Here is a 17,853-nt window from a genome sequence, read left to right as displayed (position 1 = left end):
AACCCTCACCCTCCCTTGTTACATTTTATATATACCTTTGTCCATAATCCAACCCCCCCCCCATGTTTCTATTTCTGAACTTAACCTGAGTGATACAATAACATAGACTTACTACTTACTGTATTTGATCTAATAAGGGCGCAGGGCGCGGGTAATTGACAGTGGGGGCGCCCTTATTTACATTAGTTATTCTGAAGTTTTATGAAACAGACTGTACCTTGTAGCAGAATACCCAAGGCTGTGGAAACGGTAAAATATTCAGTCATAAAAATATTCCAGATGAAGATATCTATTCATTATCATATATTAAGCTTAAACATCACTTGAATATTCCTGTTAACTTGTAAACCATGCCAGCTGATCTTTAGACCAGAAAGCGTGCGTTCCACCATTTATGTTCAAATGGAACTCTTTTGTGTTTTATTTATAGACACAGGTGATTTCGCAGATCATATCAGACATCGTTTTCTTTGACCTAATAATTGATTTACAATGTCTTTTACTAGCTTTCTGTTCAGAACAAAAGTTATTTATCAACAAGAATGAAGTCTTTTACTTAATCTTCAAATAAAGATGGTAAGTTATTATTTGTATGTGTGTTTAGTTTCGGGTGCTCTTTGCACTGACATGTCATCTGTAGAAATAGACAAAATGTAGCGAAAACTTGTGTTCCAGTTACTTAGTTTGCTAAAGAAAATTGAACACATAAAGTAGCAAAACATTTCACATGAATTTTACTTTTGAACACCATTTTGACACTCAGTCAAAGATTTGTTTCCTTGAAAAAAGGTAGGGGCGCCCTTATTAGGGCAGGCACCCTTATTAGGTCAAATACGGTACATGCTGCAAATATACAAATTACACTATGACCTTGACCTTAACAACTTTTTAAATTCCTATTGTACATCTGTATATCACAGAGTATCATCATGCATGTGATATCCCAGAACATTTTACTGTAAGGGCCTTATATGATGTACTTTTAAAACCCATAATGTGCATTAGCATTTCCTTGTGCATTATGTGAAATTTCAGAAAGTTATTCTCCCAAAACTAAGAGTTTAACTGACAAAGGAAAGGGTTAAAAAAAAAAAACAGCCTAATTCATAAATGGGTCTCTCTATCGATTGGATTGACTTATGTATAGGGTCTTAGATGCTAATTTTTTGAAAGTGTATTTTGGGTTGTATTTTTTCATAACCTTGACCTTAGGTTTTTTCAAACCCCTATTGTACATCTGCACATCAGTGTAACACCAGGTTTAAGTTTTCAATGAAAAACAGCACAAAAAACAGCACAAAAAACAGTCGAAAGTCTGAATGGTCCATCAGACAGCGACAGATTACTGGCAGTCTTTAATTACACTCTGCCATAAAAGCCAACATTCAGGGGTACCAACACCAGGTCAAGAGGATACTTGGAGATACTCACCTCTTGTAAAAGGGTTGACACCAGGTCTATAGAAACTTAGAGATACTCACCTATTGTAGAAGGTTTGACTCCAGGTCTAGAAACTTTGAGATACTAACCTCTTGTAGAAGGGTTGACACCAGGTCTAGAAACTTTGAGATGCTCACCTAATTTGAAGAAGGATCAACACCAGGTCTAGAAACTTTGAGATACTCACCTCTTGTAGAAGGGTTGACACCAGGTCAAGAGGATACTTTGAGATACTCACCTCTTGTAAAAGGTTTGACACCAGGTCTAGAAACTTTGAGATACTCACCTATTGTAGAAGGATCGACACCAGTTCAAAAAGAAACTATGAGACACTCACTCTTGTAGAAGGGTTGACACCAGGTCTAGAAACTTTGAGATACTCGCCGATTGCAGAAGGTTTGACACCAAGTCTAGAAACTTTGAGATACTCGCCTATTGTAGACGGATCGACACCAGTTCAAAAAGAAACTATGAGACACTCACTCTTGTAGAAGGGTTGACACCAGGTCTAGAAACTTTGAGATACTCGCCGATTGCAGAAGGTTTGACACCAGGTCTAGAAACTTTGAGATACTCACCTAATTTGAAGAAGGATCGACACCAGGTCTAGAAACTTAGAGATACTCACCTCTTGAAGAAGGTTTGACACCAGGTCTAGAAACTTTGAGATACTCGCCGATTGCAGAAGGTTTGACACCAAGTCTAGAAACTTTGAGATACTCACCTAATTTGAAGAAGGATCGACACCAGGTCTAGAAACTTTGAGATACTCGCCGATTGTAGAAGGTTTGACACCAGGTCTAGAAACTTTGAGATACTCACCTAATTTGAAGAAGGATCGACACCAGGTCTAGAAACTTAGAGATACTCACCTCTTGAAGAAGGTTTGACACCAAGTCTAGAGGAAACTGGAATACACTGGCATCTTGTATTGGAGTAGTCAATGATAGATCAATCATGTTCTGGAAGAGAATATAAGATTGTCAAAATACTTTATAATTGTGACTTGTAAACGCTCCATCATTCAAATAAAAAAGAAGAGATCCTAGAGGGATATTGGTGCCCATCATTGAATGATCCATATCAGTCAAATGGAAGACTGATCATTTCTCTTCTCTTATCTTCTTTAACACTTCCTTCAAAACATTTGATAACATTATATAACACAATATAGCAGGAGCAACCTGCAATTGTCAAAATCCAAGATGGTCGCCTGTTCGCCATGTTGTTTTCCGATCGGTCCCAAAATGCAATATGCACAATTAGAGACCAATGGGAATTTACATATGAAATTTGAGACAGATTCCTTTAGTTTTTTTTTTTTTTGAGAAATAGTGATAACAAGAATTGATAAGAGGGAGGGAGGGAGGGAGGGACGAACAGACCACGGACCATGAATGCAGGGGGATTTGAAAAACCTACCATCTGCTGATGGTGGACTAAAAAAAAAAGAAAAACTACAGAATGGTGAACTATGAACAAAAGGAAGATTTACATGAATACTCTAGAAAATTACAATCAAAGTAAAATTATGTGCGCGAGTATGGTAACATTTTATTCTGTGATGATACTAATGCAATAAAAATCTGTCTTAAATCCAAATAAAGTTGCATTCTGAAAATGAGCAGAGGAGTGGTGACAACAAAACCTGACTGAGTATATGGTCAAGCATAAAACAGACCAACATCCATACTGTGAAAAAAATGAAATATCACCATGGAAAAGTAGATTTCATTCTTAATCACTGTATGTCTGTATATACCTTAATTTCCTTTACGAGGACTTCTGGGCGTCGAGCATTCTTCAAAACGTTTTCGCATTTGTACATGTGTTTCTGAAACAAACAAAATTAGCTGTTAATGGATTTGTACAATTACACCAGCCGTTAAACTTAAATTGTAATGTAGTTCACTACTGCATGAACTAGTTTCTAACCAAGCTTAAAGTCTCTCTATTTTCCCTTTCTTTCATCAGATACTCTCATATCTTGTCTTTTGACCCTTATAGCTTTTGACCTTGATATCCGACAGGTATACACTCTAAACTTTACCTCAGATTGGTATATTTCCTGACCTTTAACCTTATCTCTGTAACACTTCTGACTGACCGCTAACAGGTATACTTTCTTACCTTGAACTTTGTTCATTTTTAAAATTTGACCTTGACCTTTAACTGTCTATACCCACTGACCTTGACCATTGACATGGATACCCTCTGACCTTGAGATCTGCAGGAATACACTCTGACCCTTACATTTAACATAAATGTTTGTTTGGACATATCTCCACCCCTCAAATCATACATAGAATGTTATATTTATCATTCCACAGAAAGATGAATCACAAAATCCGTTTAACTACCTGAATGTGTAGAGAATGATGTCATTCACCCTGGTTATGTAAATTGGTTGCCATAGCAACACAAACATTTCTATAAAAAAAATTATAATTGGCCGATGTTTCAATTTTCAGCAAAGAAAAAAGGGCAGATTTTGTCTTATCTGTCGGAGACTTTCTCACCCCAATGTAGGCAAACGTTACCATGGTTATCGTCCACAATTCATACATACATACCAACACACTCCATCTAAGCTGTGATCCCAGCAAACAAACATTCTAACAGAATTCTCTCAAAAGTGATTAAAAACAACAAGACTGATATACCTTTCACATGCGGGTTTCCAAATTAGCTTTGTTTAATTTCCGTTTCTGTAGCAAATATTTAAGTTGAGATGATAATTGTGCTGTGGAAATCCTAAAAACTGCAGCCCTATACAATCCCAGAGCATGGCGAAAATTAGAAATCTTTACCTTCAGCAAAGCTATCAGTGAATTTCAAATTACCTGATTTCTTGATAAACAAGATATCTGAACACAGATTAAAATTGTCTTACAACTGAAAAGCACTAATGATTAAGAAATTAATCAATTTGAAACCATTCTAGGTTTTAAGGTCTAGAGCATTCTTAATCTCCCAAAGCTAAGAGTTTAACTGACAAAGGAAAGGGTTAAAAAAAACAGCCTAATTCATAAATGGGTCTCTCTATCGATTGGATTGACTTCTATAAACAATGGCGTCCTTTTGATTTTCATTACTTCAAAGGCTTTGGGGATGACTTCAATGCAAACCCAGACTGGCATAATATCAGATGCTGGGTCAGGACTCTGTGCTTTTGAATTTTGAGGAGATTCACAAAGTTTCATATTTTGACCACTATGACCATGAAAATATGTCAAGGTCATGTTTATGAGGAAGATTGAACGTACGCCCATCACGGTACCTGCTGGCATAACTACAACCCTCTGTCTTCCTGAACTTGAGAAAGTGATTATAAAGAATTTTTGACATATGTTTGACACATGTGACCTTTAAAATAAGTCAAGGTCGTTTATTTGAAATAACTTCAATTGATAGCACTTCATTCCAGGTACCTAGTAGTAATCCAGCTAATTATCTTATGAATCTTGATATTTTTATTAAGATTTTTAAAGATATTAACATATTTGACAATTGTGACCTTGAAAATAGGTCAAGGTCATTAACATGAGGAAATTCTATTATAATCTTTCTCAGGTACCTTCAAGCCAAATATTGGTACCTAATTGCTAATTTGTTTTTAAGGAAGTTAAAATGTTGAGGCAGAGGGATAGTTAAAGGATAATTCGCCCATGCATATATATCTAGTTGATTTGAAATTTGTGTCGTGTAAGCTAAAATCATCCCTTGGAAATAATATCATATTATTTACTCCTACAAAAATATGAAAATCCTGACTTAATTGTTTCAAGTACAATTTTACAAGTACAATGAAATATTGTCTTAAACAAAGTTGACAGGTTGGTAGCCACCTGTGACCACAAAACCTGTTGTCACACTTTCCAGACCTATTTTCCATTTTCAGTAAAAATGTTCAATAGTGCTTCATCTATGATATGTGTAATAAAACTATTTTAATTCTGCAACATTCAATTGAAATGCAGGATGACAAGGTTTTTATATTATCCAGGAGTTGTGCAAGATTTATGAATAATTAAGTATTTCTGTACACAAACCTTCCAGCTTATCGAGTGCAGCCATTGATCTCGCAGATGGGAATTGTGTGCCTGAAACAAACATCAATATATGTCACAGCAATAAAAAATAAACAAGAGGCCCATGGGGCCTGTATCGCTCACCTGGTTGGATAAGACCAAATGTCAAAATAATGTTCATATTCAATTTGTTTTATTTGTAAATCTCTAACAATGCTATATAAGGTTATAGTGTGGGAATCCGAACTGCTTTAAAGATTAATGAAGTCCAGACTCGCTATAAGGTCTGAAAGACCTAAGAATTGTTTTTAGAACATGCATTCATCACTTTATGACTAGTAGCGATTTAAAGGAATTACCTCTATTTCCCCTATTAGGGCCCCGCCCTTTTGGCCCCTCGGGGGTCAGAGTCACCATTTATGCAAAATCTGTTCCCCTTCCCCAAAGGATGTCTCTGACCAAATTGGGTTAAAATCCATTCATACCTTTATGACTAGTAGCGATTTAAAGGAATTACCTCTATTTCAACAATTGGGCCCCGCCCCTTTGGCCCCCTCGGGGGTCAGAGTCACCATTTATGCAAAATCTGTTCCCCTTCTGCCAAGGATGTTTCTGGCCAAATTTGGTCAAAATGTCCAGAGGCTCTCAAGATACCTATACAAAAGCTTTTTATTCTAAAAGTGGTCAAGTGGGACTTCTGACCTTTAACCTTGACCAATGATCACCAAAATCCACAAGGCCCAGTTGTTCAAAAAGTAATTTGTCAAAATCTTCAAAATCTGTCCGTGTGTATTCAAACAAGAAATCCCAAAGGGATCTTAATGCCTGCCCTTGAATGATCTTTATTGGTTCTATGTTAGACTGATCTTCTCTCTATTTTCCCATCTTCCTTTTTTTCCTCTTCATAATCTGATATCTGATATTCTTCCAGTATTATTCAAGAAATAGCGACAACAAACTTCTATTCTGACAAGAGGCCTATGGGCCTTAAAGGTTCCACCCCCTAACTAAGTTAATAGCTAAGTAATATACACCACGCCTAAGTAAGTGATATACCCCACTTCTTAACTAAGTGATATACCCCTCCCTTACCAAGTGATATACCCCACTCCTTAACTAAGTGATATACCCCTCCCTTACCAAGTGATATACCCCTTCCTTACCAAGTGATATACCCCTTCCTTACTAAGTGATATACCCCTCCCTTACCAAGTGATATACCCCTCCCTTACCAAGTGATATACCCCTCCCTTACTAAGTGATATACCCCTTCCTTACTAAGTGATATACCCCTCCCTTACCAAGTGATATACCCCTCCCTTCCTAAGTGATATTCCCCACCCCTAACTAAGATATATACCCCCACCCCTAACTAAGTGATGTACCCCCACCCCTTACTTATATTACCCCCACCCCTAACTATGTCATATACCCCCACCCCTAACTAAGTAATATACCCCCACCCCTAACTAAGTAATATACCCCCACCCCTAACTAAGTAATATACCCCCACCCCTAACTAAGTAATATACCCCCACCCCTAACTAAGTAATATACCCCTCCCCTACTAAGTAATATACTCCCCACCCTAACTAAGTAATATACCCCCACCCCTAAACTAAGTAATATACCCCCACCCCTAACTAAGTAATATACCCCCACCCCTAACTAAGTAATATACCCCCACCCCTAACTAAGTGATATACCCCACTCCAAACTAATATACCCCCACCCCTAACTAAGTAATATACCCCACTCCTTAACTAACTAATATACCCCCACCCCTAACTAAGTAATATACCCCACCCCTAACTAAGTAATATACCCCCACCTCTAACTAAGTAATATACCCCCACCCCTAACTAAGTAATATACCCTCACCCCTAACTAAGTAATATACCCCCACCCCTAACTAAGTAATATACCCCTACCCCTAACTAAGTGATATACCCCCACCCCTAACTAATATACCCTACCCCTAACTAATATACCCCCACCCCTAACTAATATACCCCAACCCCTAACTAAGTCATATACCCCTGCCCCTTAAGTAAATGGAGGTATAGTAAGACATACCTTGACCTCTGACCTGTGTTGATTGTGTGACACTATTATGTAACTTAGATATACAAACAATCCAATGTAAACCAAGTATCCTCAGAGCCAAGTAGTGTAGAGATCTGTATTACAGGGTTACCATAGATACATCTCTAATGATTTTTCCAAAAACAAAATTGAATTGACAGATTAATGGACGGACAGGCGCAGACAATGCCATTACTGTGCCACATCACAAGTCTGATACGTGTATAAAAAGGTCACGTCAATTTCACCGAAAGTTAGAGTACGTACTCCAAACATGCAAACAATACGACCAGAATTCAGAGCAGGTCAGGTCATGACTGGCCGACAAATGGGCGACACAAAGGGTTTCTTCATCAGAGCCCTTAATTGAGATCAGGGGAAAAAATCGTCAGGAAACCTGTCAAATTTCGCATGTCGTGATCAGTATTGGCGAGAGAAGTCTATCAAGACCAGCCATGTCTGCCACAACAGCTGTCCACCACCTTACAGTCATTCCACAACAAATGGGTGCACTTGATAAACATTTCTGTTGTATCCGAAACAAATGACAGTTTTTTTGGAAGTTTTCATTTATCTTATTAAATGTTCATGTTCTGACATGAAAAATGTGTAAGAATAAGTGTTGATATGGGATATATGTATTCCAAGAGTTATCTTGGGTTCTGAAAAACAACACCATATTCTTGTCTAAAAACACAAAAACAGAATTTGTCAATTTCTTCCAGTAAATGAAATTAATTGAAACAAAAAGCTATACACACACCTGACTGTTGATACTATGGAGGCCTAAAATAAAAATATTCCTTGAATATTATTCAATGCATTACTTTATTTTATTTGTTCATATTTTAAAAAATACTTTGGTTTTGATTACTTAAGATTTCTCACTTTCTCCATTACCAGGGTATATATGTAGATGGTAGCTAAATTAATCAGAAAATTCTTGGCCATTGACACAACTCTAAGATGCCGAGTCAGTGGCAATTATAAGAAATATGAGTGCGATTAGTATATATATGTGTCATTGACATACCAAGGACCGTTTTTCCACACCATATGACACGAGCAGCTCTGATCATCCAATCCCAGTTTAATCAACCATTCAATCATTCTCAGTCACGCTGTTCTATAAATAGGCTGTTTCATTTGACAGGACTATAGCTATATCTGCAAACTCTGAATCTGAACAATTTATGTTTCTTTGGTACGGACAATTTATCTACAGCTTATCTAGAGAAGTAGAAGTTCCACCATATTGTAATTGTTTACTGAGGTTTTATATCCTAGCATGGATCATTAAAAGTCGCTCTAAAGTTCCCTATCATGCCTGGATACACCGTTATATTAAATTACCGTCTTTATCCAGTAATAAGCCTATGTTTGTCAATCAGCCCTGAGCCTTGTACGTGTATATTGTAGTTCAGTAAAATCATAGCGAAAGCTATGTCATTGTATTCCGATAGGCCAAGCCATGTCTATTTTAGTTGAGTAAAATCGTAACAAAAGCTTTTTTTAATTGTACTCTGATAAGTCCAGCCATTTCTTCTGTAGTTCAGTAAAATCAAAACAAAAGCTATAATATATTATCATTGTACTCAGATAGGCCAAGCCATGTCTATTGTAGTTCAGTAAAATTGTAACGAAAACTATTTCACTGTTCTCTGATAGACCCCGTGCTTTATGTCAGAGTTTTGGGGATAAATATGAAAAAATGAAATTTACTGACTGTATTTGTCCTTATTGATAACCAAAGTGACCACCAGGTCTTGAACAAGCAGTTGATTAACCTTAGATATAAACAAAAAGATCTATAAATTATTCTTTTTTAGTTTTTTTTTTGTTTTTTAATTGAAAAATCTGGTAAAGCTAATTAAGTCATGTGTGAAGAAACGTTATTATGAATATCAAATAAATTTCTTATTTTGAAAAATATTGATACAAACTAGCCAGAATTGAAACTCCCTGCTTGTTACTAATTTTTACATGAATTATCTGTTAAACATTTTTCATCAATTATTTTGAAATTCCAGCTATTTCTCCAGAAAGAGCAATTTAGATTATATACCTGTCTATAAAGATATGAGCATGTCAAAAAGAGATTTACAGCTGTACTTTTCTAATTCATCCCCAGCTGCAAAATTCCGGAAAGTTTGCACATGAATTATCATTAAGACTTCGTTTTTTTTAATCCATAATTTCAAAATTTGAACAACCGGTATTCCACTCAAAAGAGTAGTTTATGTAAGCTTCAAGATGTCCAAACAATGTTTATAGATGTACTTTTCTACAGCTTAAATGCATTGAATGTGAAATATAACTTCTCTGAGAAAATTCCGAAAATTCCATCTTGTCTTGTCTAATCACATTTACGTAATTGCAACAGTTACAGATGTACGGTATGTAAACAATTATGTTTTCTGATATTCTGTGTGTATACTCAGCAACCGGTATCAGTGTGATCTGCTTATTAACCAAGACCAAAATACAACCAATACAGGAAATGTTATTGCTGTGACCATTCAGAAAAGTGGATCAACTGGTACGTGGTACAGTCGGTGAATCATATTCCCCATTAGTAATCGTAGCCCAACTTCCCTTTTACTGAGTGCCTGTATGTTATGGATGATGCTAACTATGGATAAACAGACATTTATTTAACTCTACCTCTCACGGAGACCCGATATCCAAAAGCTATGATTGATTTAAGTTCAGCTTAAGTAAGAATGCAAACAATTCCCCCTCCCTCACATTCCTATTAAATCCCCCGTTAATTAAATTCTAAGATAAAGACTCCAAATGCTATATAGTCCGAGTTAATTTCTGTGACCATCTCTCAAGTGTTCACAATCATGCTGCATGATCCACTTGATGCAGAGGACGAGCTGAATCGATCAGAAATGACAAAGCATTGTCGTAAACAAGAAAAACTTCCGGAAACTAAATGTTTATCTTGACATGCAGCTTCAATGAGCTACATATGTCATTTGTTTCTGAGAAAAAAAAACCTTTGTTCAATCATAGATTAACAGGATACAGAGCTGAAGTGCTGCACATACAACCTTGACGCTTTTTCACCAAGCCTTACTATAAAGCCTAACATAACCACCTAACCTTACCATAAAGTCTTACCACCAAGCCTTACCACCAAGTCTTACCATCGAGTCTTACCACTAAGCTTTACCATCATGCCTTACAGTCAAGTCTAACCATCAAACTTGACTCCAAAGCCTTACCACCAAGCCTTAACATCAAGTTTAAGCCTTACCACAAAACCTGACCATCAAGCCTTACCATCAAGCCTTACCATCAAGCCTTACCACCAAGTCTTACCACCAAGCCTTACCATCAAACCTTACTACCACCAAGCCTTACCACTAAGCTTTACCATCAAGCCTTACCATCATGCCTTACCGTCAAGTCTAACCATCAAACTTGACTACCAAGCCCAACCTGACCAGACTTACCATCAAGCCTTACTACCAAGCCTTACCACAAAGCCTTACCATCAAACCTTACTACCACCAAGCCTTACCACCAAGCCTTAACATCAAGCCTTACCACAAAGCCTTACTGTCAAGCCTAACCATCAAGCTTTACCGCCAAGCCTTACCACCAAGCCTTACCACCTAGCTTAACCTTACCACTGTGATATAACTATAATAGTTTTCTTAAGATATCTAAAAGAACTCAGCCTTTTCCTACCAGGGCACTTTCTTCAATGAGGACATCTTCAGGGACTCAACCTTTTCATACAATTTTAGCTGTTGTTTAGTGTTGTTGCTTTCGCACATATATTTCCCAAAATGGTTTATTTGGAGATATTAAATAAGTCTATTCAGGACTATAACACTTTAATAAAGTGACTTAATGATGTCTCTCTCAATCGAGCTTCATAATACAAGAGGAAGCCTTTGACATTAAAATATTGATCTGACACATTGGATGTGGTTAGGCTCAGGGCAGCCATACTGTTTAATTAAACATAGGAGATGATTGGATAAATCCACACGTAAGAACTTTTTAGACTGCAGGCCACTGTCCTGGGTGGACACAGATACAACAACAATCGACCCCGGAACTGTAACAATCCACTGACCCCGGAACTGTAACAATCGACTGACCACGGAACTGTAACAATCCACTGACCCCGGAACTGTAACAATCCACTGACCCCAGAACTGTAACAATCCACTGACTACGGAACTGTAACAATCGACCGACCCCGGAACTGTAACAATCCACTGACCCCGGAACTGTAACAATCCATTGACCCCAGAACTGTAACAATCCACTGACCCCGCAACTGTAACAATCCACTGACCCCGGAACTGTAGCAATCGACCGACCCCAGAACTGTAACAATCCACTGACCCCGCAACTGTAACAATCCACTGACCCCAGAACTGTAACAATCCACTGACCCCAGAACTGTAACAATCCACTGACTACGGAACTGTAACAATCCACTGACCACGGAACTGTAACAATCCACTGACCTCGCAACTGTAACAATCCACTGACCCCAGAACTGTAACAATCCACTGACTACGGAACTGTAACAATCGACCGACCCCGGAACTGTAACAATCCACTGACCCCAGAACTGTAACAATCCACTGACTACGGAACTGTAACAATCCACTGACCCCGGAACTGTAACAATTCACTGACCTCGTAACTGTAACAATCCACTGACCCCGGGAACTGTAACAATCCACTGTCCCCGGACCTGTAACAATCCATTGACCTCGTAACTGTAACAATCCACTGACCCCAGAACTGTAACAATCCACTGACCCAAGAACTGTAACAATCCACTGACTCCGGAACTGTTAAAATCCAATGACCCCGGAACTGTAACAATCCACTGACCCCAGAACTGTAACAATCCACTGACCTCGTAATTGTAACAATCCACTGACCCCGGGAACTGTAACAATCCACTGACTCCGGAACTGTTAAAATCCAATGACCCCGGAACTGTAACAATCCACTGACCCCGGAACTGTAACAACCCACTGACCCCGGAACTGTAACAACCCACTGACCCCAGAACTGTAACAACCCACTGACCCCGGAACTGTAACAACCCACTGACCCCGGAACTGTAACAACCCACTGATCCCGGAACTGTAACAACCCACTGACCCCAGAACTGTAACAACCCACTGACCCCAGAACTGTAACAATCCATTGACCTCGGAACTGTAACAATCCACTGACCCCGGGACTGTAACAACCGACCGACCCCGGAACTGTAACAATCCACTGACCTCGTAACTGTAACAATCCACTGACCCCGGGAACTGTAACAATCCACTGACTCCGGAACTGTTAAAATCCAATGACCCCGGAACTGTAACAATCCACTGACCCCGGAACTGTAACAACCCATTGACCCCAGAACTGTAACAACCCACTGACCCCGGAACTGTAACAACCCACTGACCCCGGAACTGTAACAACCCATTGACCCCAGAACTGTAACAACCCACTGACCCCGGAACTGTAACAACCCACTGACCCCGGAACTGTAACAACCCATTGACCCCAGAACTGTAACAATCCACTGACCCCAGAACTGTAACAATCCACTGACCTCGCAACTGTAACAACCCACTGACCCCGGAACTGTAACAACCCACTGACCCCGGAACTGTAACAACCCACTGACCCCGGAACTGTAACAATCCATTGACCTCGGAACTGTAACAACCCACTGACCCCGGAACTGTAACAACCCACTGACCCCAGAACTGTAACAACCCACTGACCCCGGAACTGTAACAACCCACTGACCCCAGAACTGTAACAACCCACTGACCCCAGAACTGTAACAATCCACTGACCCCAGAACTGTAACAACCCACTGACCCCGGAACTGTAACAACCCACTGACCCCGGGACTGTAACAACCGACCGACCGAGAACGGTAACAATCGACTGACCCCGGAACTGTAACAATCGACTGACCCAGAACTGTAACAATCGACTGACCCCGGAACTTTAACAATCGACCGACCCCCGAACTGTAACAATCGACCGACCCAAGAAGTGTAACAATCGACGGACCCCACAACTGTAACAATCGACCGACCCCGGAACTTTAACAATCGACCGACCCCCGAACTGTAACAATCGACCGACCCGAGAACTGTAACAATCGACTGACCCGAGAAGTGTAACAATCGACCGACCCCGGAACTGTAACAATCGACCGACCCCGGAACTGTAACAATCGACCGACCCGAGAAGTGTAACAATCGACCGACCCGGAACTGTAACAATCGACCGACCACAGAACTGTAATGATCGACCGACCCGGGAACTGTAATGATCGACCGACCCGGGAACTGTAACAATCGACCGACCCGGGAACTGTAACAATCGACCGACCCGGGAACTGTAACGATCGACGGACCCCACAACTGTAACAATCGACCGACCACAGAACTGTAATGATCGACCGACCCGAGAACTGTAATGATCGACCGACCCGGGAACTGTAACAATCGACCGACCCGGGAACTGTAACAATCGACCGACCCGGGAACTGTAACAATCGACTGACCCCTGAACTGTAACGATCGACCGACCCCACAACTGTAACAATTAAGTGTAATCACTGCAGTATAAACACATAGTACACAGAACATTGGATAGCCAGGAGATCTTCAGCCTTGTAAAGTCCCAAAATGATGTCACATTGACATAAACAGCCTTGTAAAGTCCCAAAATGATGTCACATTGATTTAAACAGTCTTGTAAAGTCTCAAAATGATGTCAGATTGACATAAACAGTCTTTTAATGTCCCAAGATGATGTCACACCGACACACGCTTTCTTAAGCCTTAAACCTTTTTGCATCAAATTCATTTGAGTCAGCACTTTCATGATAATAATCTGCTAGCAACATAGCAACACTAAATGGAAGTGGGGAAGATGACATCAAATTGCAAAAACCCAACACTTAAACACTGAGACATTTTGACATTGTTATGTCATACCTATTGGTCAATGGAAATATATAACAAGAAATTTTACCTGTAATAACAGTGAGCCATCCTGGATAGTGATGCGTATACAGAATTTTTGGCCAGCGTCCCATCGTGATATAATGTGTGCATCTTCAATACTGGAATACGGGATACCGGTCTCCATCATACCGACTGGCTGTAACATAAAAATAAACAACATACCAGTACTGCTTTCTGGCAACATATACATCGTTAAATGGTCAGTTTGCCTTGAATTTTAATTATTTTGATCACCCCATGAACAGCTGTATGTAACGCTGAAGAGGGATATATCTTTGTAGTAGCTGGTGGTTACCTCAATGAACATAAAAGGGGAGGTAAGCTATTTAAATTTGTTTGTTTAATACATATGTAGGTTGATCACCCCGAGAACAGCTAATTCTGAGGTATCTTTGTAGTAGCTGGTGGCTACATCAATGAACATTGTATCAAAGTATTCGATCTAAATCTGTTTGCTGAGTTGATCACCTTGTCAATGGCCAAGGTCATTTCAAGGTGGTGGAAATTGTCTCCCTTTAAGGAGTGTCCTAGTAATGATAAATAATAAAGATTGAACTTTTGAATTTATTATAAGATGAGTCCAAGACGAAAGTGTGAGAATTGGCAGAAATGGTCAAAATAGGACCTAAAAGTGAAGACAATGAATCCTTGAGTGAAATTTTATGAGCTAGTTTGATCTACTTTGTCATAAATTGAACTGGCCCTTTTTTAGGACAGAAACAAGTTTTTTTTTCCCCACATGCAGGACATTTACTATACCTTTAGCTAGAATAATACTATTTTTTATATAATTTTCTTTAATCATATTGACAGTAAACAATTCTCTGGTTCCTGTTACATCAGCATTTTCTTGTCTTCAGCTTTAATTTCGCCATACTCATAAATTCAATAAAGGTTGTATATTAGAAAACGAACAGTTGTTTATATTACATTTGAAGACAGTCCAGCATCTTACAAACATAAATATACAGGAAGTTGCCATTGGTCTAAAGTATCTTTGTTTGTTTTCTGGGTTTATTGTCCTGTTAACAACCAGTGTAATTTTGAGGTGGGTTGTCTTTGTAGTAGTTGGTGACTACCTCAATGAACAACATACGGAAGGCCCATCGGATGCCATCCAGAGCAATTAGGGTCAAGTGTCTTGCCCAAGAAAAATCTGTGACAGCATGCACAGACCGAGATATACAAACCAACATGAGTGGAGAATGTCAAACACGTACCTCCAATCTTCACTGGAGGTTACGACTGGCCGGCGCTCTAACCAATTGAGCTATTGAGGCCCCTGATATTTAGTATGTATTCATCAGATAACTTACTGGTCCTGTATATCTATATATCTATGGCCGACCATCACTGCGCCATTGAAACGTTCTTTTTTAAGAACGCCGATGTGGTGCAGCGGTATAAGCTGCGGATATTTCTGGCTAGGCGATTGGGTGCCGTAGATCGTGAGTTCGAGGCCCGGTCAGGGCAAGAGTCAAAAAGTTGTCTTCCTTCATCATTTGAGTTTCTAAGCTATATATATATATATATATATGTCAATATACACATTTCTTATATCATAATTTCTGAAATTTGAATACTTTTATAATCAATTTATAATCAATGAAATTTAAAGTATATTATGGTTTGAGGGGTTGATATGTTCTGCGCCAATCAAGTTTCTCTAAGTCCCTTGATAGCTGAAAATTGAATTTGAATTTGAGCAAATTGAAACCATAATGGTAGCATTTTATCATGATCATGAGGTCGAACAATTTATGATTGCTATCAAAATAGAGCATTACATATCCAACTTGTAATAAACTTGCTTTATATATACAACCAGTCAACCATCAACTGAAATTCCTCAAACTGTCAAAAATGCCACAAAATTTCACAATTTCACATTAGTTCAGGAAAAAATTAACATATTTCTGAACTCTTCAACATCAATTATGTGGTAACATGAGAAATTAAATGAATAAGTGATGTTCTTTAGTTAACAGGTTTGGAAGTGACATTTAGCAAAATGGACAAAATTACCACTTTACAGACAATTACTTTAATCCATAAGGAAAATGAACAAGAGGCCCATGGGCCTTATCTGTCACCAGCGATTTCTGGTATCGAAAATGATAGGTGATTTTTTCTTTTAAACTAAAACTTAATGTATTTGACCCAATGCAGTGACCTTGAAAGTAGGCCAAGGTAATTCATTTGAATAAACATGGTAGTCCTTCATCCTAACATATATACTAATGGCCTAATATAATACCAGGACCCTAGACCTAAAATCTCCGTTATTTTCAAGTCATTAATTGCCTCCGGGGAGGAGAGCCTGAATTCCCTATTTTGTAATTCCCTCCAGTATTTTGACTAATGCCATTTTTGTTTTTTTCCCACAAGATTTTATGAGATTAAGCTAAATATAGCGACCCCCTTGATCCCTCCATTCACCTTATCACTCAGTCAAAATGGCGCTTATATATGGACACAGGCATTACATAAAGCTCTGACTAGTGTGGTCTTTGTTGCTAGCTAGAATATCTAACAACATGAATTAAAGGCATGCTGCTTACAAACTTTAACTCTGTTTGTTTTCTGTTTACTAAAGTTTGCTCTATACTTGGACTATACACAACTGCCAGTCAACTAGCTTTCTGAACTTTATGAACTTTTCTTTCTACTCTTTATTTGTCTATATAATTGCTCAAACAACTAGAAAACTCTTTTATTGCTCTCCTATCTACAGTCAAACCTCGATGATTCGAACTTCGTTGATTCAAATTTCTCGCTGTATCGAACTTTTTGCTTGGTCCCGAATTTTCTCACTATATAACACTACTAACGAACCTATGTATGATTCGAATTTTTATAAATCGAAGTTTTCGATGTATCGAACTTTTTTCATGACCCGTTAGCTATGATATTATAGGTAGTTGACATCTCATGATTCGAACAAAAAAATGACCTGTACTGACCACTGGACAGGTGTTTGTAGTGACCCCTGCGGCAAGATTTCACACCTCTCCCCCAAATGCCCTGACTGACCATATGGATAACGATAGCGTGTGTTGTCACTCCCGATCATGGGGTTAATTAATAATCAGACCAAATTGATCTAAAGATAAATGGTGTATTTAGAAGCCATGACATTTAATCACTCTGATAAAACATTTCGGTAGTCGTCTCTGATAATCTCCGCCGCCATTGAAATCAGCGGTCGGTGAGTAAATTGTACGGAACTATAAAACAAGCGGACCAATTTTAAACACAAA

The 17,853-nt window shown here is 38.8% G+C and overlaps 1 protein-coding gene across 1 annotated transcript in view; it reads right to left on the bottom strand.

Moving 5' to 3' along the window:
* The window catches only part of LOC117337568 (C-Maf-inducing protein-like), a 94,482-nt gene that overhangs the window by 43,314 nt on the left and 33,315 nt on the right, over positions 1-17,853 (bottom strand). The window contains exons 2-5 of the mRNA XM_033898606.1: positions 14,601-14,729; positions 5,493-5,543; positions 3,203-3,274; positions 2,313-2,402 (exon numbers count right to left, since the gene is read on the bottom strand). Of these exons, the coding sequence (XP_033754497.1) occupies positions 2,313-2,402; positions 3,203-3,274; positions 5,493-5,543; positions 14,601-14,729 (342 nt within the window). The remainder of the gene's footprint in view (positions 1-2,312; positions 2,403-3,202; positions 3,275-5,492; positions 5,544-14,600; positions 14,730-17,853) is intronic.

The sequence above is a fragment of the Pecten maximus genome, chromosome 11 (genome assembly GCF_902652985.1).
Source record: "Pecten maximus chromosome 11, xPecMax1.1, whole genome shotgun sequence".
Taxonomy (NCBI): domain Eukaryota; kingdom Metazoa; phylum Mollusca; class Bivalvia; order Pectinida; family Pectinidae; genus Pecten; species Pecten maximus.
This window is presented reverse-complemented; position numbering and strand designations above follow the sequence as displayed.